Source organism: Harpia harpyja, chromosome 4 (genome assembly GCF_026419915.1).
Source record: "Harpia harpyja isolate bHarHar1 chromosome 4, bHarHar1 primary haplotype, whole genome shotgun sequence".
NCBI classification, from domain to species: domain Eukaryota; kingdom Metazoa; phylum Chordata; class Aves; order Accipitriformes; family Accipitridae; genus Harpia; species Harpia harpyja.
The window spans coordinates 5,143,961-5,171,645 of record NC_068943.1 but is presented as its reverse complement, the minus strand read 5'-3'; the positions used below and the strand labels follow the sequence as shown (position 1 = coordinate 5,171,645).

Here is a 27,685-nt window from a genome sequence, read left to right as displayed (position 1 = left end):
AAGTAAACTTAATAATCAGCAGGAAAGGGAGGCAGAGTCAAGGATGTAGTTTACTGTATCATTCAATGACTAGATACTTTGGATAGATTACTCTGCCACCTAAACAACTCCTTTAATTTTAAATGAAAGGATTATAACTTTAGGCTTCTATTTGACAATTTCAAGGTTTCCAACATCTCATAAACCTGAAGTTACACAGTCTACAAGCCTAATAATAAAAAGGTGACATCTAAGAAATATACCATACACTTCTTCAGAAGAACTTACCTTGGTATCTCTGAACTCTGCCTTTTCCAAATGGCATTGGTAGATTCAAAGGTATGTAGTGCTCATGATTACAGACTACACGGAGAAATTCAAATTTGAATTCAAAAAGAGTCTGCAAAAATAATTTTAAAGTATAAATTAAACAACTGATGCAGTGATTTGATTAACACATTAAAAACAGCTTTTAACACAAAAGGGTGATTTTCTCTCTGTCTTGCAGTATGACAAGACCTGTCAAAGTTCCATATGTCAGTATAAAGTAATTCCAGCATAATTCATACTTGACAACTGGATATAGTTCTATTTACTTTCCCATTGTCCAAAGTTATTTAAGTTTAATAGCATATTATGTATTGATTTAAGAAAAGTTTGGACCCACAGAAGAAATTCTTCAGACATCTGGTACATGCTTTCACTACTACAGTAAATGTACAGAAACTTATCAGGTATCAACTCTTCCAACTTTAGCCTCTCTCACATTCATGCTTAAAATTTCTGCTTAGTGTTGCACCCCTACCCACCACACTGTAGGGTGGTAAAGTTGCACCTGAAGATTGGAGTCAAAATATGAAAAAGTGATTTGATGGGGGGGGGGGGGGAAATGGTCTATGCTTCTAATGTAACCGGGAAGAAGTCTGAAGACTTAATGCAGGACTCTATCCACATACATCAAGAAGAGGCAACTTCTAAACATAGTTTGTTTAAAAACACTGAGTACCTTTGGATCTCCTGGGGCAAAGCAGCTGATGTAGTTATTGATTTGCTTGAAAACAAAGCCTCTATCCATAAAAGTAAAACACCTCTGGGGAAAACAAGCAAAACCAAGATAGAATTGATTAGTACTCCCTCAGTGCTCAGTGTTCGTATTTCTGTATCTAATAAGTCTATTTTCCAAACACAATATTGATATTTCAGTTTGAATATAAAAACCAATAAAACAAGCAAACTAAATATATGTATACACATATGAATACCAAATATTCCCTTAGAGTAGAGAATGTAAACAAATTGCAAATAAAAAGCAGTTTGGAGAGAAGAACTTTATATTGACAGAAACAGAAATGACATGCCACTAGCAGCTTTATCTGCCATTTTATTTCTGATCCTTTTTTCTCCCTACTGCATCTTATTGGCTGAAAAAGGAAAGATGCTGAAAGTCTGTCTACATAAAATACATGCAAATAAAACACTACTTAACGTATGAAGCTTTTGTAGGATTAGAAAGTAACCTCGATGATATTTTTAAAGAAAAATAAAAATACCTTTTGGATAAAATATAAACTAATTTTTCAAAATATCAAACTTTTGAACGGATGTCTTCTTGGTTACAGAATATGCAAATTATACTTCAATGCATTTTAACTTGGACATAGAATTATATTTAAAAAACATTATGCATATTCAGTTTTATAAGAATTGGCTTTAAGATTCTTCAAAATCCATGAAGAAGAAGTATTACTGAAAAAGTAAACACAGAGCCCGAGTCACTTGTGTACCTACTTTTATAAAGGCAGCAAGGCTATGGTTTGCATTTTTTGAAGCCTCTGGATTGTCTCTGTACTTCTGAGTGATGTGTGGCATTAGCATGTTAACAACTGTTTCAACTGCATGATGAAAGGAAGCAGAAAATCTCTGGTTTCGCAACAGCTAGAAACAAATTCAGATATAATATTCAATGTGGTTTATAACACTAAAATGTATCAGAAAACTTACTTTAGATGAGATATAGATAACCTGACAGGGAAAGGAGAGACAAAGCTTTCAAATTTTCTCATTTGTCATTTAAAGTAACATTTTCTTTAAATTCAAGATTTTCCTGAACTTTTTAGACTGAGCAGGGGAAAAAAAGAGCATTTGGTTAAAAGAAAATATTAGAGCATGCACTAGCATCTGTTATTAAAATTCAAGCAAGGCAGTCTTTGATGACAAAAATCACATGTATAAAAGTTTGTAAGTATAATGCACTAACATTTTTCTATACTACAATAAACTTGACAACAGAAGCTAAGAACAGAAGGGAATCCTTTAATTTTATCTATCTTTCTTTCTGAAGCAGACACCAGCTAGCTCACATATAGTAACTGCATTATCAGACTCTCTTTTCTGCATTGAAAAAAACAAACCGTTTTTTGCTGCTCTGCGACCATTTTTTTTTTTTTAACTCCTTTGCCTTTTGCCATTCTAGAAATTCTCATCCATGCTTCTTTTCTTTCTCTTGCTCATCAGTGACTTCAAATCTCAGCTCTTTCAGACTTCACAATCTTACTCTCCATGTTTTTAAGTTTCCACAATGAGAACTGTTTTCCCTTGCTTTTAGGTAGTTTGCCAATTAGCTTAAAATATTTCCTCTACATTCACAATTTCCTCCTTTCCACTCACCATCTATATTATCTTCATACATGATTTTGTACATTCTGACCAGTATTGGTCAGTAAGTTCTCATCAGCTTTTTGGCACTGCAGAGCTTCTTTTATTTCTCTACATCTTACAATCTTTAATAAAGATTCTGTCTTTTGTCTGAGGGGACTTAATGACAGGTAATGTGAGGCTGAAGAAGTTGACGTTAACAAAAACTGTTTTAACTGTACAGACATTATGTCTTTTCTTTCTAAAAACTCAAATCAAAACATCCAAGTGCTCTGAATACTTTGTTATTTAAATAGTTTTTTGAACTATATTGAATGCACATTCCTAGGCAGAACAAATCATTCCCAAGGCCCTACATAAAGAGATGATTACACAATTTGCTCCCTTTGTGTTTGAACTGTGCTCCAAAGTCTCTAGTTCTATTTTTTAAAAATATTAAAAAAAAAAGATATTAAGGTTGAAAAAGATCCCTGTATAAATATCAACAGCACTCATTAATGAAATAACAAAAATCAATAATTCTGTTGGTGGGTGTGCCAGTGTCCTATGATATTCTTGTAACTCAGTCTCTGTTGGAGAGTAATGAAGTATTTTTAAGAATACTACAAAATTCTTGCTATAAAAATAATTTTGCTGCACCCAGAAATACATCTTTTTATCAGATCTCATAAGTAGAAAATATCTGAATGCAAGTTCCATTTATTACTTTACCCAGTAAGACAGAAAAAAGCTAGCAAAATAATTTATTTTATATTTAAGAAATCAAGAAGCCATGTTCAGGAATAAGGATACATGCAAACAAGAGGTGAATTCTGCTCCTTTTTCTTTCATGTCACAGGGAAGGTGACAGTGAGGTTAGTTCTAAAAGTCAAAATGTCTTTTTTAACAGGAAATGTGGAGACAACAACAAAAATCTGTCATAAAAAGTCACTCCAGTAGTTCATAAGCTATGAACCTTACTTCATGTTATTGCAGGGGAAGAGTGAGAAAGAACAGCAGTTCAAGGTGATACACAGCAAAGCACCAGAATCTAAAAGTGCATGTTAAAAGAATATGTTTCCTTTGTACAATTGAACAGTTCATATTTGGGGGTTGCTTTTGAAGATACTATTAAAAACAAACAAAATATCAACCTGAAATGAATGGGGTTCCTATACAACAAGTACACCTAGCATGCAGAACACTCTGTTGAGTGGGACATCAATAGAAACAAGACAGGTATTTTCCAGTATCAAGCCTAAGGGTTTGGGCTGGGCTTTTTTGTTTGTTTTGAGTTTTCTTCCCTCTTCAAGTAGAATTACTGCATGCTTCTATACCTGTGAGTCCTAACAAAAAACGTGGCAACATTTTGGTAGTTTCAATGATGCATAAGAAAATCTCTGCATGAACTGTTATCATCTTAGAAAGACTGATGGCCACAGAACTGCCTAATTCTACAAAAAACCTCACTGTGCATCCTTATTTTATGAAATAAAATGGGGTCCCTTATAGAGTTAAAAGTGCTGTCAGTATTTAGATCACATTTTTGTGGTTTATCTACTTCTTTCTGGCAACTTGGAACCATAAATAAAATGCAACTAGCAATTAGTACTTTCTTTGAAAAGAGTCATGCTCTTTCCATGCTCAGCATTTTCTCAGCCCACCTTCTACAAAATGCGTGTTTACAATTATGATGTTAAGAGGTAGAGCAAACATGCATTAAAATAAAATTATATAAATTTTTAGCCTACCTAAAGAATTTTATAGGGCAGAAAGATTACTTAAAATGAACAAGACTTCTTCAGAATTTATATGATCATGTAACCGCATATAATAGACAAAATTTGGTGCAACAAGTTGATGTAAAATATCACTTACAGAAAGGTCATAATTCCTAGACCAATCTTCAGAAATATAAACATACAGTGAATTGTCTCCTGCCTACATCTTTTGGTGCATTTTAATGAAAATCCTAAGCTTATTTATAACAACCCTTAGAAATCAATCTCCAAAGAACACAGTGTGTACGGCATGTAATTTATAGCATATAGTAAATCATAACATGAACTGCTCAATCTTTCAGGTACAGCAAACCTGAGGCCATTAGGTCTCAGCTACTGGTTGTTACTACTAAAAAAAGAAAATAATCAGTGCCTTCTCTTATAGTTACTTAGGTCACTTGGACATCAAAGAGATGGAGGTCTTTCTGAGCAATAGTAATGGTTATGCCTACCCCAATTCACACTGTATTTCCATAACAACAAGTAATTAAATCAGTCTCAGGCATCTGTAACCGACACACTGTTCCTTTACCAACTTTCTTTTCCCTAAAATGAAAGTTGTCTTAAATTTAATTTGTTCCTCAGAAGTACATGCTGGTGCTCTTCAAATATAATTTATTATTAGGATTACATGGGTCAGTAAAGACACATTAGCTTTGAGCAAATGAGTCAGTACGGCACTTCTGGAGGCAAGAAATAACAACAACAAAATTTATTAAAAAAAATCAGGAACTAGTAGTAATGTGAATGCTCATCAATGGTAGTAAACCACACTATACAAGAGATGCAGATTATATGAGAGAAGATACTAAAATGACGGACACTGGCGGAGTCATTCTGAAAAGTAAATTGCCTTTGTTGTTTATTTGTTTACACAGAATCCTGCTTTAAAAAAGATGATATTCTACTGTACTTATTTTAACCACCATCTGATCTCAATTTAAAATTGTAATCCCTATTGTAAGGAAGTTATAATTAAAATAAGGAAATGGGTTTGCATGACAGCAAGTTAGTGGTTTCTTTGAAGTTTTTTTTTAAACCAATATGCTGTTTCCAAACTCGTGAGGACTTCTGTAGGTTTGTTAAAATCAGGAAAAATTATATAAACTTTGTTTAGCCAAGCAAAAACTGCATGGTGTTGTTTTTCAGAGTATCACCTACCAAATCCAATAGAAAACTTCCTCAAGCTATTCAAGTTTGACACACACCATGTTTTGAAAACCTTGCCCAGATGCACCACGTTCTGTAATTAGAAAAACTGTATCCTCACACAGCTGAATACTGTAAAATAAGAAGTACTACCGGTACTGTCAGGTAAGTACTGAAACCAACAAAAATTCTTTCAGTTTTTTTCAATACAATTTTTAAATTATAAAATTTTAATTCAATTCCAGAAGCATCTAGAAAATTTTCAGCTTTAAATAAGCAGCAGTGTTTTCTGCTTTATAAAATTCCACTTTCATTTCAGTTGAATTGATTAATTAAATTAATACAATTAATTTAATGGATTATAATAAGCGTGAAATAAGAAATACGCCATTCACAGAGTGAACAGAAGCACAAACTCCTTTGAGAAACATCAAATCAATAATGGAAATTTATGTTTAAAGACCCTGAATTATTTGAACAGATACTATGAAACAGGAAAAAAAGTGAAAAAGAGAAAAAAGTCCATATGAATATTTTTATTACTTTGGTTTGAATTAACAGTATTTCTATTGATTAGTAGTAGAAAAAGTTGTAAGTCTTTTCTTTTTGCTAGTAATTTTGAGGAATTCCCAAACAGCTGATCAATTCAAACAAGCAAGGAGTTTGACATCTTAAATGCAAACGGATGCACTGCACTATAAGCACAGCAAACCCTTTGTGCATATATTTGCATTCTAAAAGCTCCTAAACGAATGGTAGCTGTCACACTTCCCTAGATAGTTTAAGAAGTTATCAATAAAAACTTGCCTTCTTCCACACTATATATATCACAGCTACTGTACTGCTCTGGAAAAAGCCCACATATTTTTGGGTAGTACTTGCATCAAAGTTGTGCTGGTTTTGGCTGGGATAGAGTTAATTTTCTTCATAGCAGCTGGTATGGGGCTGTGTTTTGGATTTGTGCTGGAAACAGTGCTGATAATTCAGGGATGTTGCTGTTGCTGAGCAGGGCTTACACAGAGTCAAGGCCTTTCTGCTTCTCCCCCCACCCCACCAGTGAGGAGACTGGGGGGGCACAAGGAGTTGGGAGGGGACACAGCCAGGACAGCTGACCCCAACTGACCAAAGGGATATCCCATACAATATGACGGCATGCTCAGCATATAAAGCTGGGGGAAGAAGGGGCAGGGGTGGGGGAACGGACGTTTGGAGTGATGCTGTTTGTCTTCCCAAGTAATGGTTACCTGTGATGGAGCCCTGCTTTCCTGGAGATGGCTGAACACCTGCCTGCCCATGGGAAGTGGTGAATGAATTCCTGTTTTTGCTTTGCTTGTGCACGCAGCTTTTGCTTTACCTATTAAACTGCCTTTATCTCAGCCCACGAGTTTTCTCACTTTTACCCTTCTGATTGTCTCCCCCATCCCACTGCGGGGGGCAGTGAGCGAGCGGCTGCGTGGGGCTGAGCCACCGGCTGGGGTTAGACCTCGACAAAAGTCCACAGTGTTATCTATTGGTTCCAGCTTCATTGTACATAAGTATTAAGAAATCTTACTACAGAGTCTGATGATTTACACAGACGGCTCTACTCTATGGATTTTAAGGTGGTTCTATTCTTTTATAGTAATGTTGAATCTAGCCCTGTAGGTTTTTTTCTATCTAGTATTTCAACTGATTTCTCCTGCTGTTTTGCTCCTTCCCTCCCTTTATTACAAATAAAGTTATTATATATAAATCATAACCATGTATACATAAAACTTTTTCTTCTAACATGCAACAAAAATACGTGAATGGAGAAAGAAGAGACTATACAAATTCTCTTTAGAATAACTTTTTTTTTTTTTTTTAAAGTTGACATACCTTCACTTTAGAGTTTTCTATCAAATGCTGAGCCATTGATTTTATCAGAACTTCAAAAAAAAACCACGAATACTGCAGAGAAAAGAAAATGTTCTGTAAAATTGCCACATGCATTCAACAACTACTTCAATAAAATTAGTTCCTATTCTTCAGTTATGACCAGGTAAGAACATACAGTAAAAGGTATAGTTCGATATATACCTTAAGTAGCTTGTTGCTTGTAAGAAAGTCAGCAGATGGCTTTAAAATTGTTGTCATGGACTTTGTCAATTCTTCATGTACTGTCTTATATTCGGAAGCAACATAGGGTTCAGCTTTATAGGCATACTTGAGGAGGAAAACCAGAATATAATATGAAGGTATGATGCAGTATGAAACAATTGAAATTAAACAGATGCAATTTAATTTAAATAAACTCTTTTTAGAGAATTAGAAAAAGGAAACATTTAATTTAGTTTTACCTACCTTGACATAAGATCTCAGGTAGCTATCCAAGCCTTCTTCATGACACTGAGCAACAATATGGATAATAACCCTAAACAGAAGTCAGAAGCCAAGTAAGCCTACAAAAAAGCTACAGATTTATGTGATAACCCAGCCATCACTTAAATTCTGTGAAGCACTTAAACTTCTTTACCTTGTCACATTGACTGCAACTTCCTCTTGAGTTGCTCTAGTGAGAACTCTAAACAACTGGTTTAGAACAGTTGGCAGGAAAGCTATCATCACATGGCCTTCCATAGCATGAAGGCTCTAAAAGAAAGCAGTAATACTGTCAACTCTCTTGAAACAATGGCATTTAAATCACAAGTTCTGAAACAATAAAATCTACTGCTAATCTTCTTCCAAAAATACACACTGCTTGCACTATTTGGTATTAATTACTTGAAATACTGCACAGAAAGCAATTGAGAGTAGTTTTCAACATAAATATTTGGTAAATATTTTCTACATTAAGGTGAGTTAGGGATAAAAATTAGGTTTTATTAAAAGCATTTTAGAAGTAGTTATTTGTACCTTTCCATTGAAATGCATACTAGGTAATGTTTCAATGAAAAGTCTACCTGTGTACACCACAGCAAGCTGACACTGACACCCTGGTATACTTGGCTATTTCATCCACCAATGCAGACATTTAGCATAGTTCCACAAAAACATACATATTGCTTACCTGTGATAAGTGCAATACTAGTTATACTACTTACTGCAAAACAATAAACTAATATGTTAAAAACCAGAATGACCTAAAATCCCTAACTACCTAATGCTGGAAACCAGAGACAGTGAATTACTAACCACTCAACTTCTTCACGATATGCCTTTGCACTCCATCACATGCAAAAGACATTACAGACATAACCACCCTGACATAAAAGGCAGTGTATGGCATTTCATCCTACATTGTTTTATGCCACAAAATTCCCTGGAGTTAAAGGGAGTTTGACAAAAAGAAGAGTGTATTTGCTGAACATTCATACAGACAACACATTTCAAACATTTCCGTTCAGTGTTAAGTAGCTGTCTTGTCTTTGAACGTTTGCCTGTATGCACATTCACACTATTCAAAACTCAAAACAGCCTTCCTTCCTACGTGATCTGTGATTTTTCTTGGAAACAGCAATCATACACTACAGCATCTTTTCTATAAGCCTTGAATATCAGAGCATCGGGTAAACATGCAAATGGAACGTCAGCTAACACTTTTGTCCAAGATGCAGACATTTTTTGGTAAAAGTGCTGTTTTAAGTAGGACTCTGAAGTGGACTCATAACCCAGCTTCTGATGCCTTTGAGTATTCAATTACACTTACACTGCCAGAAGTAGCTGTGCCCTTTGATCTCTCAGGCAGCAACTGAGGTAACTAAAAGCAGATAGCCCAACTTATGAGATGCTAAGTGATGTTTGGGCTCATGAAACATGAAGGAGAGCATACAAACATCTTGAATCAGGTGAGTCTCAGAAAACCTGTAATTAGAAGTGTCAGATGGTGCTTACACAAAATCCTGTTAGGAAGGACAAAAGCAGAAAGAAGGGAGAATGCTTGTCAGGTTTGGCGACCCAAGCTACTTTGCCAGTAGCACACTGACTTCGTGGAGAGAAGTAAATCCTAAGGATTTAAATGTGTCATTGCCATTATAGCATAGATATTACCCGCAGGGAACTGTCGCTAGTGAACTGAAACATTAATCTTTAAAGAACATTTAGCACTCAGGCTGGCCAAGTCTGGCACAGGTAGGCACAGGCTGACACACGGAAAGCAAGCTCTCAATACACAGAAGTAAAAAGCATTTGGGTCCCTGTGAGGCCCAGCTAGACAGGAATTTGGCCCAATGGAATTGAGAATAGCCATAATTTGTAGTTGGCACAGAAGATAGCATTTGTTTTCTGTTACCATGAAGCGACGCAATAAAGTCAATATGATGTGTTAATCTAGTGGTGTGGAACACGTTCATACTGTGTGGTGAGAGTGTTCTGGTGTTTGATGACAAGCAAGAGTTATAAAGAGACTCTGCAGTTGCATTATTCTGTCCCAGGGATTTTGGCAAGACATGGTCTTGTCACTGAACCTAAAGATTTTGCTAATCTGGAATTAATATAAATACAAATAAATTAAGTGTTTAAGCAAAGGAATAAGATACCCAAATATATCACAGTACATGTGATCATCTACGACTGAACTACCCGATGCTATTTTGGAGTGATCTGAGGAAGTGTTCTTTTGAGCTTTCCCTAAAATGATACTTTAATATCTGATGGCCACTTTGTTCTACCAGACTAACAAGAATTGTGAATATCAAGAAGAGAAACAAGCCTTTGATTCCAGCCAGCTGTCATTTTTGACAGTCAGTGGGTAGCAAGATAAATCTGAAATTACCATGCTAGTCCCTGGAAGATATTTTGATTTTATCAGATTCAAGTAGAGCTCTGGTAAACTTAAATAGTGAGATTTCTCAAAGTACTGTGAATCCCGATGAATCAAAGAGGTCAGAAACTGACTGAGGGTTGTTTACAACATCAGTTCCTGAGGCAAGAACCAACCAACTGCCCACAAAGTATAGGGTCATTCCATTCCTCATAACATGAGCAGTCACTGCTGCTAGAACCCCGGTAAAGAGGCTCTCCATGGTATGCAAACTGATTTTTTAATAGTAGTGTCTTGTCACATTGTCCTGGTTTCAGCTGGGATAGAGTTAACTGTCTTCCTAGTAGCTGGTACAGTGCTGTGTTTTGAGTTCAGTATGCGAAGAATGTTGATAACACTGATGTTTTCAGTTGTTGCTCAGTAGTGTTTAGACTAATGTCAAGGATTTTTCAGCTTCTCATGCCCAGCCAGCAAGAAAGCTGGAGGGGCACAAGAAGTTGGCACAGGACACAGCCAGGGCACCTGACCCAAACTGGCCAACAGTATATTCCATACCATGGGACATCCCATCTAGTATAGGAACTGGGAAGTGGGGGCGGGGAATCGCCGCTCGGGGACTGGCTGGGTGTCGGTCGGCGGGTGGTGAGCAATTGCACTGCGCATCATTTGTACATTCCAATCCTTTCATTATTACTGTTGTCATTTTATTAGTGTTATCATTATCATTATTAGTTTCTTCTTCTTTTCTGTTCTATTAAACTGTTCTTATCTCAACCCACGGGTTTTGCTTCTTTTCCCGATTTTCTCCCGCATCCCACTGGGTGGGGGCGAGTGAGTGAGTGGCTGCATGGTGTTTAGTTGCTGGCTGGGGTTAAACCACGACACACGTATGCAGAGATTTCGGTAATAATGGTTCTTTTCATGTAACATCTGATTGTTTCCCAGACCAACTGCTTTATATTACAGCACCAGAAAGAGCAAATTCTGTTTTTTCACCTGAACTTATCAATAAAGACATTCAATCCCCTGAGGTCCAGAATGGGCAACAATTCTTCCCTTCTTCCTATCAGAAAACATCTGCCATTTTCTCTGGCACCTCAAGTAGCAGGAAGGCTACACCCCTTGAAAAAAAGTGATGGAAATGACACTGACAATTTTAAAGAGCTTCAATGAGCCACAGGTTAGACTCTAAGACCTCTAGTTCATGATGACAGATACTCAGAACATATCTTTATTATATGGAGAGGAAAAAAAAGAGAGGTTAAGTGCAATGATAAAGGTTCAGCGTCCCAACTGATCTCAAAACCACAACCAGAGGACAAGAAGGCAAAGCTCCACCAATGAGAAAAAATGACTAGGACTTCTAGAAATCTGGATGATTCCTTTGTTTGTATTTTGATAGAACTCGGGAGGAAATTGAACACCAATAAATTTAAATCCCTTGCCAGAAAAGTACAAACAGTAGGAAGTGAGAGGTAAAGAGGTTCCCTTCTTCAAACAGAAATCTCAGACAGCAGGACCACAATGTCCCAGAAGGATTACTTGGGGAAAGATGGAACAAACCCCTTGGCCTCAAGGCAAGATGAAACACACTGAAGCAGTCATGGTTCTCCTCTTCTGTCTGTATTGGAGAGATTTCTTCAGGGCATAAACCACATATACAGAGTTAGAAAGACTGTATTTTGAAAAGGGGCACGATGACAGAGGATTTGCAAGTGTGGTATCAGGGAGGGATTCTGCACAATAAGCTGTCCCTAACTCCAGTAGGGCCTCTTGATACTGCAGAGTGCTGACTTCTAAAGCTGAAACACTACCAGGCTCAGTGTTAGTGCCATCTGGCTGGGGACTATTTGGTACAATTACTGCTGCAGAATGCAGTGGAAATGAGAATGGCTCCAGATTGAACATTATCAAGAACTCAAAAGACTAACTTTAAGTGAGAAACACAGAGAAATGACATATCAAAACAAGAATGTCAGTAGCAGAAACCCAAGTGAGAGGCATCTCTAGTGACCCATTCTAAGTAACCACGGGGGACGATGAAGTTCAGCTACAAGACTATTTGTTCTTTGCCTTACCCTTTTGATGCGAAGATACCATGGCCAGAATCCAATCTAAGGGGTTGTATTTTTGCCATATACTTTGCTAGCACGTTTTGGGGTTGCAAAATTTCAGAATGATAAGCACAAATAGAAGACTGAGAAACAGGTCTGTCAGTAAAAAATGGTAATATTAAAAAAAACTATTTCCCAATAGACTTATTCCATCTTCCTGCTGTTAATGTACTGTGTCCTGTTTTGTACCAAAGTTGATCACAGAAGTCTTGGGGCAAGGACAATGATGCAGAGCCTGGTTTTGACATAACCAAGGTCACAAAGCAAGTCCAGTTCAGAAGTGTGCCACATTCAATAGTTAAGTTCTTATTTGAATGCCTTGAGCAGACAGTCCAGTTTTATTAATTGATGGTATTCAATTACAACAATAAACTCTGTTGTGCCTAAGAAAATCAGGAGTTACTTGTGATACCTTACATAGATTTTAAGGTGACTGAATTTTGGGCTTCATATTAAAAATCTGGCCTACTTGGTTAAGACAAAATTGCTGTGGAAACCATGCACTCTATGTCTACAGTTCTCTTGCAGTATTAGATCAATAACAATGATGACCTTCCAAGCAAAATTTTAGAAAAATCAAGAGTAATCATTCCTTACCATTCCCATCTGCAGTTCAATTTGATTATTTTGACAAATTAAGTCATTAGTGTTTTGAAATTATCACCAATACTGCCTCATTATTTCCTCATGGTTTCCTCTTATATTGCAATTGTAAATTTATCTAGGGCAGGAAGTACCTTTTTGTTCTTTTTATACTGCATATCCCATTAATGAGACCTAGAAAATGTCTGAAGCTCCTAGGTTTTGCAAAAGTATAAATAAATAATATAATCTGTTATTCACTGCCATTTTATACCTTAAGATATTTTACAAGATCAGTTCCTAGTGCACGAGCTCCAGACTCTGTTTTCTGACAGTACTGAAAAAAATTATGCAAGTGCTGGTCCTGTCAAAGACAAAAAGAACAATAAATCAAACAATATCTAACATTACTATCCATGATCTGAAACAGAACACGTTAAAAATATTTATATACAGAAATTCATATATGTGTCCACAGGTTCAATTTTAAAAAATAATTGAAGGGCAGTACTCCAAAGACTAATTGAGTCTACATGTAACATTGATTTATTTTTTTTAACACACATAAGAAATTTCCAGTTATTTTTGAATACCCATTATACAAAACACTACCTATATTTGCTTCAAACCAACATACAAAAACCAGCATACTTAATGTTAGGTATCCCAACCAATCATAATATGTTTTTTATGAGCAGCTATAACAGGACTCATTTCATTGTAGACTTGCCAGTAAATAGCTTTCAGACAACCATGACCTCTCATCTAACAGGAAATTTCAGATTGGAATGGATGACAATGATAGACAAAAGGCTCACATTTTGAGTAGCTTCCATTTAAGATCTGCTATTTTTCACAGCTGATGTGAAAGGAGAGATACTGTGCAGAGTGTCCAAGAGACAAAAAAGTAAGAGATCAGCATACCAAGTTTAAGAATCTTCCCAAATATTGTATACACATATAAGAAACACACATTATTCCTACAACTTTCTCTAGTTTAATTTGTATTATAACTCACCTGCGTATACACAGTTGACACCAGATGAGTGGATATTTTTAACAGTTGTTTGCCTCCATCTACCCATTTAATTTCAGGACCAGAATGCTGCACACACACACACATGCAGAGGAAAAGTAAAATAATGTAGCGGTATACTAGAGTAAAACAATTTATTTATAGTACCACAAACAACACTTTTTTAAAAAAAAAAAAAATCAAACCAAAAGAAACCCCAGGTTGAAGAAATGTGTGCAATGAGTAAAGTCAGAAAAAAAGGAAAATTATGCAGGCAGTATTACCAAAAGCATTTATGAAGCTTAAAATGTTTTTTAAAAGCCCCACAGTAGTTTCCTCAGTGGCTAACAAAATTGCTTTTCTGAAGTCACAGATTTCATGTTTCCCCTACAACTCTGCAAAGAAACATCTGACTAGAGAGAAATATCTACTAGTTTTCTGAGAAAAATAACACAAGAACTTCCACAGATACTGACACAGTTTAAACCTTAACATAGGTCACTGATAGGTAGCAGCCAGTGCTTCCTTCCCATCCCATTTCCAAAGAACTGAGAATGGGAATGCTCAGCTGTATACCCTGACAACCAGTTAGGGAGAGATTTTACTGCTAGATGTACAACTGGTCATATTGGTCCTAACCTTCTACCCATGGGCATGAGCAGAGACAAACAGCAGAGGCATAAAGAATACACCTACAATGTGAAAAGATGAAAGATGTGAAGGAGACGATGGTTGGAAAGCTTACAGCAGAGTTTTAAAAAGGTGGTAGAATAGGAGGAGAGCAGCACCTCTTGCTGTTGATTTTAGGCCTCTTCCTCCAAAATGAGTCAATTTTGTCTCTGCATTTCATTCTCTTAGTCAAATCCCCTATCACATTTTACATTTTGTATCCTCCTCGGTATCATTTTTATTACTACAATTTTGCAAGCTTTCTGCTTTGAAAAATACAACCATAAATTTTACTAGTGAAGTATAAAGATCACAAAAATCAAGATGTGAGAGTAAGACTTTTTCAGGAATAAAGGACTTACTGAAAGGAGACAGCATGAAATGCTAAAAAAAATTTAGTAAAGGACTTCAGATTATTTGCATATCTTCATAAACTCAAAATAGTTTAATATATTTAAAAATTACTGTAACTTCTAGTTAATTATTAGTACAAAAAATAAACATTTCCTAAGTGCATCAGCTAAATAATAACAGAAATAAGTATTTAACAATTTAAACAAAAAACTTATTAGGGCAGGTTGATTCAAATTCTTGTAAAAGTCAGAATTTAGCCATAAGTTTTGTCTCCCATTTCTGTTTGGGTTTTTGCAAAGCACTCCATTTCAGCTATAAAAGAAAAAAATTACTAGAAAATTACTTAAATCTTATCAACTGGGGAAATACAACCAAACCTTCTCTCCACAGCTGTTTTTGAAAGATTAGAGCAATTTTATATAACATACCTTTCCAACACCCACTTCTTGATAACTAAGATAGCCTGATGGAAGATTTGCTGACACTGGGATGTGTTGCTCATTGGTCACCACTCTTCCATCTTTTATTAGAGGAAGCCAAGAATACCCAACTACGGAACATGAAAGGCAAGTAATTTTAAATATGTTATGAATCTTTACATAAACCCTTACAAAAGTCTTACTGTACACTTCTGATATGTAATTCATAAACCAGAAAAATGTTACTGTAAGGGCCAAATGATTTGAACTCAAACGATTACAAATAATTAGAGAGGCAAATAAATCATCACTGAGTTTGAAAAAAACCATACATTTGATAGACATTCTAAAACAACATTTGAAACATTTAAATTCAAATGCTTCATGAAATCTTTCAGTCAGTATAATGCAATTAGAAAGCATTATATGGATCACAAAAATCACAGGTTACCAGATAAGCATACTTCATAAAATCTCCCCAGTAGTTACTGAAAGTAAAGCATTAGTGTACAAACCTTGTGTTTCAACAACATCTTTCTTCTTTGTACTCCCTTTGCTTGAATTATCACAGCTGACATGGTAGAAGGTGAACAACAAATGGTGCTTTTCATGTAACTGAGTGGGCAATTCTATTTTAATCTGAAAGGCAAAGAATCACAATCTTTGTAGAAGTCTTCAGCTAGAGCAGTGACATGCCTTACTGGCTGCACACTTAAAAAGCAATTCCAGGTTACACGTTATTTGAAGCAAGATCAAGAATCACACGCACAAAACTTACCAAAATTTACTTACCGTGAAAAGGGGGGGGCCTGATTTAACTGAAATAATTATCAAGAACTTTGAAATCCTCAAATATTTTCTTGTATTTTTGAAATTTACATAATACTTAAACCAGTAAAAGTTACCTCAGAAAGGTAGCTTACCTCATCATAAAACTCTGGATTTTGGTGGTGATGCAGAACAGCAGCAAATGCGCTTCTAGTAAATACTGGTCCACCTGGCCTACCATAGATACACTAATAACAAAAAAAAAAAAAAAAAAGGAAAAAAGAACAAAAAAAACCCCTGTGATCCTTTCACTCTCAGCTTAGAATCTGTTTCACCTAGAATTTGAAATATTTTAACTTGTGTTTAACTTGGTTCCTTTGCACAGACAGGGGATTACATGATCTGTAGTTCATTCACTGTGCAGTAGAGCTGACACTGTGATTTCACCTCATGATTCCTATACATTTTTCTACTTCTTTGCTTCCAGGCATCTCTTATACACTGTGGTAGCTCATAAACAAACACAGAGCTTAGCTCTGCAGGTGATCTAAAGCTTTAATGTTTTAACTTAAAGAATTCCTCCTGTGGAGTAGGCATAAGCCACTGTTGTTTGCAACAAGTTTATTCTTGGAATTTTTGTTGATGTAAAGAAATTAAATGCTCAGACGGTTCTTTAGTAATCTTTTATATCAAAACCAAGCAAGTCATCTAGAAATTAGTCTTATGCCAAATGCAAAAGGAGGACAGAAAGCTGCCATCCCAAACTAGACAAATTTGTCAAGTACTACCGTATTACTTAGCTAACTGTTCACTATTTTCTTTTATTGCAAAAATCAAAAGACTAACCTTTAAAGGCAAAGAATCCTCTTCATCGGAATCCTTGAACTCAATGCATACTGCAATATTTCTAGCCTAAAGAAGTATTTAAAAACAAAAACCCGAACACTTAATCATAAGGATCATCACAGAAATATAATATGTAAACAATCTTAGCTAAACCTGAGAAAGAAGAATGTATAGTCTTCCTGCACTCACCTTTGCAAAAGACTTTTGACTGTCATATTTCAAGTGCTTTGGATAAACATAAAGATGATTGTTGTAGATGGTGAAAGGCTGAGTGTGTTTTGGTATACAGGGGACAAACTCCTCTACTTCAAACGTTATTAGTGTCTTGGTACTGTTTTCAAACTGTTTCATGGGAATGTATGATGAGTTAACATAATCTGAAAATACATAAAAAAACCAATAAAAAACTGAAGAGAAAAAAGCCTGAATGTCCATTTAACAGTGTTTATTAATACTTACTTGGAAAATCTGGTGACACATTATCAATTGTAACATCCAGATTTCCTAAAATAACAGGAAGTTTGGCCATCTTTTCAGGTCTATAGGAAGGAAAAAAAACCTCAAAGTCAGGCTAAATGCAAAACTATCAGATGCCAGAGAAAAGAGATAATAGGAAACAGAGGCAAAAGTAATATCCTGAAATAGGAGTATGAGAGGAAAGGTGGTTTATGGGTGGATGACTGATCTGCTCTTCCTTTTTGCCTAGATTCACAGTTTACTTCCCCTTTAAATTCTCAAAAAAAAAGTAAGGCTTTATTCACAAGCATGGAAAAGATTAAGAAAAAGCATGATGTTTTTCTTTAAATCAAAATGAAAACCTTTGTTAAAGATAAGTTTTGTTTGCCATGTAATAACTCACTATCATTTGCAGCAAAGAGGGGACCTATAAGTAAGCGTTTAAAATCTCAGTGGCCAGTGATAAGCATTTATGGTAATTGGGTAAACTTGGGGGAAGAGCAAAGGGGGAAAGCAATCAGTAAGTTAACAAAATGCATCTTCTAATCAGTAATTTTTTTCCTCCCTCTTCCTTCTTCTAGAGTAATAACTTACCCTGCAAAATATTTACAATTAACTAGCCTACTATGATATTTCTTAGATGTTATAAATGTAGCTAATTCAGAAATACGATTTGAAGGAGCATTTTCTATGTTAAAACACCAGTGCAGAACCCTTTATTAGTAAGGACAGTCAGCAGCATGATTCTTCGAAATTATTGCAGAGGAAGGGGATGCAAAATTTTCCCAAAATGCAACCCCATGCTGTGAAGCAAACAACTTTTTCTGGATGGAGTCTGAATTCTAATTCCAATAGTTAAGCCTTAGACATTACAATCTCTTTCTTAATAAAATTCCTGTGAAGTACTGTACACAACTCCACAAACAGGATGCTGAAATAACCAAAAGCATTTCCTTAATTCACAAAGTAAAGTGATGTGGCAGGCTAATTTACTATATTAGTTTCAGTTTCAGTAACATTGTTTATGGCAAGGAGTATCGGTATACAGCAATTTCCATGCTATGTAAACTTCAATGAAACTTTAAGCAACTTGCTAAAATGGAATTAAAGTATCTTTCACAAACCTCATCCCCTTATCAGATTTGCTATCAAGAATAAAATAAAGAAACTATAGCCCAAGACTTTTGCAGTTAGTGATTGTTCAGATTAATACAACTCCAGCTAACTGTACCATAACAGAAGTGGAAATGCCTTTGCAAAGCAGCAAAGATTGCTCTATTATTTTACATCCTATTTAATAAGAAAGGGGATTAAAACTAGTTTATTAATAGGGTCATCTGTCAGTAGGAGATTCTTAAGCCTTGCACACAAACTGATGCAGTCTTTAGGAATACTTTGTAAAAAAGGATGACTGATGTTCTGTTATTTAGGCATCCCGAGCCACATGCACTCCCAAGGAAGGTGGACTTGCTAATGCCTTGAATCCCTTTCCCTGAGAGCTAGCACTCTCTGTCCAAAGTCAGTGAACATCTGATTTATGCTCATACTTGTTTTCCTTTGATAACCAGAAGAGTGTATTGTGCAAGCATAACTCCTAACACAGAGCTACTTCAAGATATGATGCTTACTGCACATTAGACATGGCATAATACTTCAGTCCTGCTTGTAGCCCCCAAACACTGCAAAGCAAAGATCTGCAGTTTGTATGAGGGCCTTGATTATATTTATACAACTTCTCTATTTGAAGTGAAAAACATATAAATACATACATCAAAAGATTAGATGCTCCAGTTCAAGACCATAACAAAAAATGGTGGGACCAGGAGGGTGGGGGTGAGGCGGGATAGGTTGGGGTGTGGTTGTTTTGGTTTTGGTTTTTAAAGTGGGGAAATTAGACTTACTTCCTGAAATCTGCTAACAATTTCAGCATGTCTTCATTTGAAAGTTTATTACTGTCTTGCCTGAAGAGAGGAGAAAATCTTGCATTTTTGTCCAGGGTTCCTGAGGCATCTTTAAACAGCGTTCTGAAAGTCAAAATCTTGCTTTCAGTTAAGTTTATGAAAGTGTTGGAATTCACTTCAGGAAATTTCTTTACTACAAATTAGAAAATACTGTACCATCCTTCATATTAAGCATTTAATACTCTTGTCATTGTAGGTAAGTTTTAACATAGCTCAGTCTAACAAATCAAGTGTGAACCATTTCATTCTTAGTAAAATAAAAAATACAGACAATAGAAAACAGTTGGCAATATTCAATGGTTTGAATAATAATACAATGAATGTTTATAACTTTTTTTCCTACTACAAAGCTGAAGTGTAAGTTTGTTTGTCGGAAATCTTTGGTTAATTGAAAGTAAAACAAGAAATAATGTAAATAGCACATTAAGTTTTACAAGAAGTGAGATGCAGAAAATAATGTTAAAGTTAGGAAAAAAGACAGATTGACAAGATCTGCCCTTACCTAGCTGCCCAGGCAAAAGGCATTCTATATTGACCTAATCTCTGACATGCCTGCTTAGCATTCTTCAAAACTTTCTGTGCAACCTGCAAGGGACATAAGAAATAACCAGGTTTTAAAAGCTGCATTTTTTGCACCATTACTACACAAGAAAAAAAAAAACAACCCCACATATTGACACTGATATGAATTGGAAAATTTTCTTTAGAAGATTAATCCTAAGCATGCAAGTGAAAGACAAATGAAAATACCTCTTAACAACTCATTTCAGGTTAAGCAGGGCCTGCTGATTTCACAGCATTTCACGGATGAAAACACAGACCCATCTACACTCCTAATAATACATATTTAATTAAGCAAGAAAAAAAATTACTATATACAAAACTCATATGCAAGCTAGAGCAAAATTCAACTGGTTTTTAAGACAAAATTGTGACTCCAGATAAAAACATCCCCCCTGCACCCTGTACCAGAACACATTCCTGCAGAGTAAATAGTAAAATATTCTGCGATACTTGTATTACAAGTACACACAGAACATGGGGAGGAGTTATATGAAGATCACATGGGCAATCCTATGTATGGACATTGCAACATTGTTTTCATTAAAACTTTATATTTTGTTTTTGTTAACTTTTAAGTGGATAAACAATTCCATTATATAGAACCAACATGTTTAACAATCAGAGCTAGAAACCCACTAGTTTGAGATGTTCAACACAGAGCTGAACCACTTCAGCTAAAGCAGAAGCTCCTGCCAGAGCAGTGGGCTTCTCTTTTCGAGAAACCAGCTTCTCCTCTGTGCCTACACAGAGCAAAATTATTTGCCAGAGGCAAAAAAAACAGAGTAAACTTGCCTGAATATTATCCCTGATCTATGCTGCTGACAATATGAAGAGCTGTTTCTATTAGTGTGTAAAAAAATGGGGAAACTGCACTCAGAAGCATTGAACCTTGATAAGTATCATCATTAATTCACTGCATTCAGTGTTTTAAGGGGACAAAAAGTGATCTCTTGGCTGTAGAATTTGCTGCTTCCATTTTCCCTTTTTCCTGTCCAGGGTAGTAATTCTGCAGGAACTAGAACTTGCTCATTGCACTGACACACATGGAGGCCTATATAGCTGGTATTGTTCTGTTTTGTTTCAGCATAATCCCAGAGAACAAGAACAGAAAAAAATTCAAACTAAGTGTTCAACTGTATAAAATTATAAGCAAATGAATACCAGAAATGCACAGCATAAGTTAATAGAACCATGAATGTCCCTATTGGCTACTCCTGCAGCACAGGGCAACCCAAGTCTAGCACTTGGCATCAAATTTGGGAACACTTGGGCTTACTTAACCTTCCCATGTGGCTCTGGCCCAAGACCAGCAAAATCAGTTACTCAGTTCAGGTTTGTTTTAACTCAGTAACAGTCAGCATACACTTTGAAACCAGACTCCTAAAATACAAAGCTGCTGTTTGCCAACGATAGCTGAAAAAAAATCTCAAGTATTCCTGGAAAAGCAAATCAGTAGTCTGATCTATATTAAGACCAAGTGAAAAATACAGTTTTTTAACATGTAGCTTAGCCAGCATTAAATCAGCAGGAAAGAACACTGTTCCTCTGCAGAGACTGGAAGTTAACCCTTCCTTCTTCCCTTTCACTAGCCGAAAAACAGAATATCAACAGTAGCTGACATCGCTTACAAAAAAATCTTTTGTCCTAGTATCCTGGTCTAATCATTCAAGCACAACTGTAAATGAATAAAATTAAAACTCTATTTCTTCAGCGACAAACAAGAAACAGCAACTGGCAAAGCTTCTTGTAGATATGTTTCAGAAAACTTTAAAACATTATGTCATCCTAGACTCCCGCAAACTTAAGATGTTTCAGTGGTTTATTTCCAGAAGTGATTTGAAGTTCTATCAAATCTGCAAAGCATTTTATACATAAAAACAGACGCTTAATGATCTCAATGTTCTGAAGAAAAAAACAGCAAGAGTGCAGATAAAGTTACAGTAAACTATGGTCACCAAAAAGCGAGGCAAAGGAAAAGTCAACAACAATGATACAGTAAATAAGATGCATTAACTAAGAGAGACATACAGTTAATTTCTGACCTATATTTAATATTTCATTGTTCAATAATTTTGAACTCAACTTTCATATTGAAGTCTAATACTCTTTTGTCAAATCAGTTTATTTATAGCCATTATAAAAATTACAGATTATGTCATGATTATAAAAAGCTAAATAAATGTTTCCCAATAATGTTAGACTTTAACGTTTCAATTAATAAGCTACTAGTAATAGCTACAACTTACTAAATCAAATAATCCAGTTATCTGAATTTCCTATAAAAGAACTAAGATTTTGATTGATAATTTCTTAATTTGAAATCAACCTGTCTTGCCTCAGGATTTTTCCATGCCACAGAAGATGATAACATACCTTTGAAGAATCTGAACTTTTCATATATGGTTCAGCACAATGTGTAATACTTCCCTGTAATACTTTTTCTATTCTAGCCACGAGGAAAATGTCAGTATGAGGACATGTGACTGAGAATATTCCCTAGAAATAAAACAGGAGATAAATATTAAAGGAAAATGCACATACATTTTACAGCATATAATAGAAAGCATGTAGGAAAACTCCCTACTTCTATCCAAAATCCTACTAATTATTTAGGTTACTAGTTCTTACCTGCTTTGGATATTGTAACACAGTTTCATGAATGTCTTGAATTCTGTGTAAGCTATCACCACTGCCATTTGTCATTTGTTGAGATGCATTGGGTATCATGTGCCTTACTGAGGCGTGGTTCAAATCAACATGGAAGTCTGCTGAAATCTTCCGGTTGTTTTTAACATCAAATAGTGATAATGTGACAAAGAAAGGTTCTACCTAGACATTTAAAAAAAGAATCAAGTATCATTGCTGGCATCTATATTACCATAAGGATGTGTATGAAAGGAAGATGAGTTACATTTTTATAAACACACACGGACATCACTCTAGATGTTACTGACAAAGCGTAAAAGACAGTAAAAGAAAAATTCCACTTTCTACAACACAACAAAAAGATTAGAAACAAAGTTACTTTTTCTAGGATTTAGGCTCCAATTTTGATTTAAAGGAGTAGAAAAAACCCCAAAATATAAGTTTCTCAATCACAGCAAGGAATTCCTGCCATTAAGAATAGTGCCAACAAAATATTAAGACATTCATTACAAGATTAACAGGAAAAAATTAGACGAATTATTTACATTTGTCGTTGGTCCTTCTTCATTTTCTGCAACACAGCTTTGCAAATTAAAAGATAAATCATTACACTTCACAAGAATTTTTTTTCCAAATTTCTCTTCAAATGGCTTCACTTCTGGTTCAATACCAGAAAAGTCAAGTTTCTTTAAAAAGAGAAAAGAAAAATTAAGGTTAGTTGTTTCTCATCTCAAAAGGATCAACATAAAAGAAAAATAACATGCTTCCTCGTAAAAAAGTCTAACCTGTGCATCTGGATCCAAGGCAAAAAGTTTAACTCTGCTTTCACTTTTCAATTTGATTTCTGCTTCTCTGGTACTCTGTTCAAAATAAGAAAAAAAGTCTTAGTATGACACTATTAAATTAAAGTGGTTTTCAATTTCATTCCTTTTTCTGTGATGTTCAGAGCTTTACATGTTTTTAACTCATGTGCTCTTCTCTCCCTAACTGACCTTTGCAACTCCTTAGTTCAAATTGCTCCATCATGTCCAAGTAAAAAGTGAGAGAAGGCTACTCTCCTCTAAAGGCTTTTCCAGGCCTCAAAACACAAAAAACGTACATCAGCAACATGTAACCTTCAAGCTCATGCGAAGTGTACTCCAGCGTAGCCTCCTGTCCTGGTTTCAGCTGGGATAGAGTTAACTGTCTTCCTAGTAGCTGGTACAGTGCTATGTTTTGAGTTCAGAGCGAAGAATGTTGATAACACTGATGTTTTCAGTTGTTGCTCAGTAGTGTTTAGACTAATGTCAAGGATTTTTCAGCTTCTCATGCCCAGCCAGTGAGAAAGCTGGAGGGGCACAAGAAGTTGGCACAGGACACAGCCAGGGCACCTGACCCAAACTGGCCAACGGTGTATTCCATACCATGTGACGTCCCATCCAGTACAGAAACGGGGAAGTGGGGGGCAGGGATTCGCCGCTCGGGGGACTGGCTGGGTGTCGGTCGGCGGGTGGTGAGCAATTGCACTGCGTATCATTTGTACATTCCAATCCTTTCATTATTGCTGTTGTCATTTTATTAGTGTTATCATTATCATTATTAGTTTCTTCTTTTCTGTTCTATTAAACCGTTCTTATCTCAACCCACGGGTTTTGCTTCTTCTCCCGATTTTCTCCCCCATCCCACTGGGTGGGGGGGAGTGAGTGAGCGGCTGCGTGGTGTTTAGTTGCTGGCTGGGGTTAAACCACGACACCTCCTTAAACAATAAATAACTTTCATAACACTATTCTATTTAAAAAAAAAAAAAAAAAAAAAAAAAAGCATGGAGGTAGATTAAAGTTCAGAGCTATCCTGAGACCATAAGATTGCTCAGGAAACAACAGGTTACCTAAATTAAGAAACACCATCAGAGCTCATTTTCTTTTTTCTTTTTCTTGCTTTTTTGGGGGTGGGGTTTCCCCTCCCCCACCTTTTTCTTTTCTTGAGCTCTGCTGCCAAAGAAGTTGTTTTCCTATGGGTAGATGGAAAAACCCCCAAATTCCCAAAAGGTAAAACCTTCACACTTAAAAGTTACTTTGCAGAGTACACTGTATACTGATCCTGCCTGGGATTTGTGGATACCTACCTACTAACAGTAAACCAAAAGTAAAGTGGAACAAAATAGAATGTGAAAACCGATGGTATACATAGTCCACTTTTTCAAAAAAAGGTATTATTTAAAGAGTATTCTATGATTTTTAAAGTCAGAGTACATGAAAAATGGACATATGCATGTGCCAAAATTACCCACGTAGGAGAGTTGCCATTCCCAAAGTAGTAGCTGGCTAAACAGGGATACCAAGTATTACATTACAGACAGGTGTATATTTTTGGATCAGCCTGTACAGGTTAAAAGAAGTTACCAACCCAAAATGCTCATCACTGACCATCAGCTGCAAGTGATCTACTATCTACATCTGCTTTGCTGGAGGTTGAAGAACATTCTACTACATCTCAAGAAAAAGAAAAAAAAAACCCAAAACCCATCAGCTCTAAGATCTCAAAATCCTATTTTAGGTTGATAATACTAATAAAGAAAAGAATTTGACTAAAGGACGCATTACAGAAGAGGAACTTCTGAGGTGTGATTTTGAGTATAGGTGCTCTAATGGATTTAATTTACTTTCCTTCATTATCTTCAACACACACAGGAGAAAAGACAAGAGTTGCTGTGAAAGACACGGCCCAGACACTCAATATCAGTAGAGTACTGGCAGACTTTGCTTGCTCAACAGCCGGTATGATTGAGAAATACAGGACTAAACTGTGAAGTGTAAAGATGGCAAGAAAGTTGCACGTCTGTTTGGAAAAGGAAAAGTCAGTGGCAAGAACTAAGGAGGAAGATGATCTAGTCATAGCAGCAAGATGGAAACTTTCAGCTAAAGCATCTTGAATAGTTTTAGATTCTTTGGTTTTTTGTGCACTAAAGTTGAGACAAGATAAAAATATGCATTTCTGAATGACGGATCAGGGGCAGTGGGTCAGAAGTCAGGAACTGAACATGTATGTAGTCATCGACCCAGTCTACGGCACAGCAGTAACTCTCTAATTCCATTTCCTCATCTGTACAACAGGGACAATGTTTTCCTATCTCAAGGAATACTGGGACCCATAATGGTTAAGGAGGTATTTGGGCACTCTGATCATGACAGTCACATAGTTATTTAAGGTAGAGGTCTAATTTGTTTTCTCTGAAGATTAAGAAACAAAAACCAAACCAAAACAAACCCCCTACACTCACTCTTGGTACTTAAGTTACAGGTAAAAGGAACATAAAGTATGCAGGACAGACAGACAGATTGAGATGTATATGTACACATCTGTGCACTGAAATGCACAATACCATCTTTCTTACTTTGTAACATAAACTAACAGCTGTTGATAGAAAAACGAAGGCTTGGAGATGTACTCACAAGGGTTAAATCTTTCCCAGGAAGACTGGGGTTTGCCCTATTGTCAGGTGCTCTACAATCACCCCTGAAGGAATTTCTCTTTCCTCATAAGGATATTAGGTCAGCTATTGTGAAAATCTCCTCCAAGAACCAACAAAAATAATGGAGCGACTATAAACTCTTCCAAAAGAAGGCTCAATGCCTTGTAAGTCTTCCACTGGGGAAAAAAGAAGCAAAGCCAAACCCAAACAACAGCTGAAAAGACAATGCAAGAAAGAATAGCGTATGAAAAAATCCTCAAAATAAACAGCATTTATATAAAGTAATCAAGTTAAGGCACAAACAGTGTACTAATGCAAATGGGCAGATTTTTCCCTGTACTTCTCCTCAGAGAAAAAAAGGTTAGAAAAACACATTAGAGCAAATTATTTTGAAAGGTAGTATTTAGTAAAGATGAACCAGAATGGGAAAACTAAAAACCTTATTTTGAAGGAAACAGAAGTTTAAATGGGTTATAACCATGGAATAAAAAAAAGCCAGTGCTTAAAGTGCTGAGAAAAATAACACACTAGAAAAATACCTAGGCTTAAAGAGCTGCATGCTTCCAATCAGAAGGTTACGGAAACAGGAAGCAGCATTTTTAGTACTAAAACTATATGGAGGTGCTGCAGCCCTGAACAGAAGTCCACTCTGGAAGTCGTATGGAACCTAAGCATTCCAATAACTCTGACTATAAAGAAAGAAAAATCTTCCATACAATAAGAGCATCTAATTTTATATTTGTTTCTGAAATAAATTTCTATAGCCTCCTGTAAGTCTGCTGTTTGATGCTTACAGGTCTTCCAAGGAAAACTCGATTGTATGCACCACAATCCAAATTAATTTCCAAATACAGCCATAGCTGGAGTGAGATTATCACATAATAGCTTTCTGTGTACTTGTGCTAACTTGATTACAAAGCAGCAACAGAAAGAATTAAGTCAGCCAACCAATTTGGATGCTAAAAGCCTGTTAAGGTATTCTGACAGGATCTTTTGATACATTAGCTATTGTAATAGATAGAATTTGTTTTACTGCTTGTTCCCAGTTTATAAGCTGCACTCCCTTCAGGAGTAGTTACTAGGTCAGACTGATTCTCAGAAAAGAAGGGGAGAGCATTCCAGAGCATGGTCAAGCAGAAACGTTTGAAGAATGCAGGCTGTGCCACACAGAAGAAAGAGTAAGGAAGTCACAGGAAGGAGTTTGGATTCTGCAGCTTCAGTAGAAAAAGGTCACCAGCTGCAGGCCTTAGGTGATTTAACAAAAATTTCTCCCTTGGAGAACTCACAAAACTTATTGCAACACACAAGTCACTGATTTAACTGAAATAAAGTCTCCAAATGGGCTGAGGAAGAGTTACTGTTATTTTCTATTTATTTCTATTTTATTTTATTCTTATTTCTATTTCTACCACACCTCTGTAAAAACAAAATTGAAAAGCAAGAACCATGGCAATACAGGAAGTACCCGTGAACTTGCCAGCTCATTACAAACACAAGCATCTTAAAATACATTCACATCATCACTGCTATTAAGCTCCTCCAAACTTCTAACTATAAAAATAAAACTTCAGTGTAAC

General features: G+C 36.0%; 1 protein-coding gene across 20 annotated transcripts in view; it reads right to left on the bottom strand.

The window, feature by feature from the left end:
- Nucleotides 1–27,685, bottom strand: part of DOCK9 (dedicator of cytokinesis 9) — a 137,358-nt gene that overhangs the window by 48,103 nt on the left and 61,570 nt on the right. For all 20 annotated transcript variants that reach the window (XM_052785719.1, XM_052785731.1, XM_052785728.1 and 17 more), the window contains exons 10-30: nucleotides 23,443–23,517; nucleotides 23,203–23,343; nucleotides 22,640–22,840; nucleotides 22,385–22,507; nucleotides 19,950–20,032; nucleotides 19,388–19,510; nucleotides 17,490–17,569; nucleotides 17,220–17,407; nucleotides 17,031–17,096; nucleotides 16,340–16,432; nucleotides 15,932–16,055; nucleotides 15,426–15,547; nucleotides 13,978–14,064; nucleotides 13,234–13,323; nucleotides 8,038–8,153; nucleotides 7,866–7,935; nucleotides 7,602–7,727; nucleotides 7,401–7,472; nucleotides 1,768–1,914; nucleotides 986–1,069; nucleotides 268–379 (exon numbers count right to left, since the gene is read on the bottom strand). In XM_052785719.1, coding sequence (XP_052641679.1) covers nucleotides 268–379; nucleotides 986–1,069; nucleotides 1,768–1,914; nucleotides 7,401–7,472; nucleotides 7,602–7,727; nucleotides 7,866–7,935; nucleotides 8,038–8,153; nucleotides 13,234–13,323; nucleotides 13,978–14,064; nucleotides 15,426–15,547; nucleotides 15,932–16,055; nucleotides 16,340–16,432; nucleotides 17,031–17,096; nucleotides 17,220–17,407; nucleotides 17,490–17,569; nucleotides 19,388–19,510; nucleotides 19,950–20,032; nucleotides 22,385–22,507; nucleotides 22,640–22,840; nucleotides 23,203–23,343; nucleotides 23,443–23,517 — 2,323 coding nt within the window. The remainder of the gene's footprint in view (nucleotides 1–267; nucleotides 380–985; nucleotides 1,070–1,767; nucleotides 1,915–7,400; nucleotides 7,473–7,601; nucleotides 7,728–7,865; nucleotides 7,936–8,037; nucleotides 8,154–13,233; nucleotides 13,324–13,977; nucleotides 14,065–15,425; nucleotides 15,548–15,931; nucleotides 16,056–16,339; nucleotides 16,433–17,030; nucleotides 17,097–17,219; nucleotides 17,408–17,489; nucleotides 17,570–19,387; nucleotides 19,511–19,949; nucleotides 20,033–22,384; nucleotides 22,508–22,639; nucleotides 22,841–23,202; nucleotides 23,344–23,442; nucleotides 23,518–27,685) is intronic.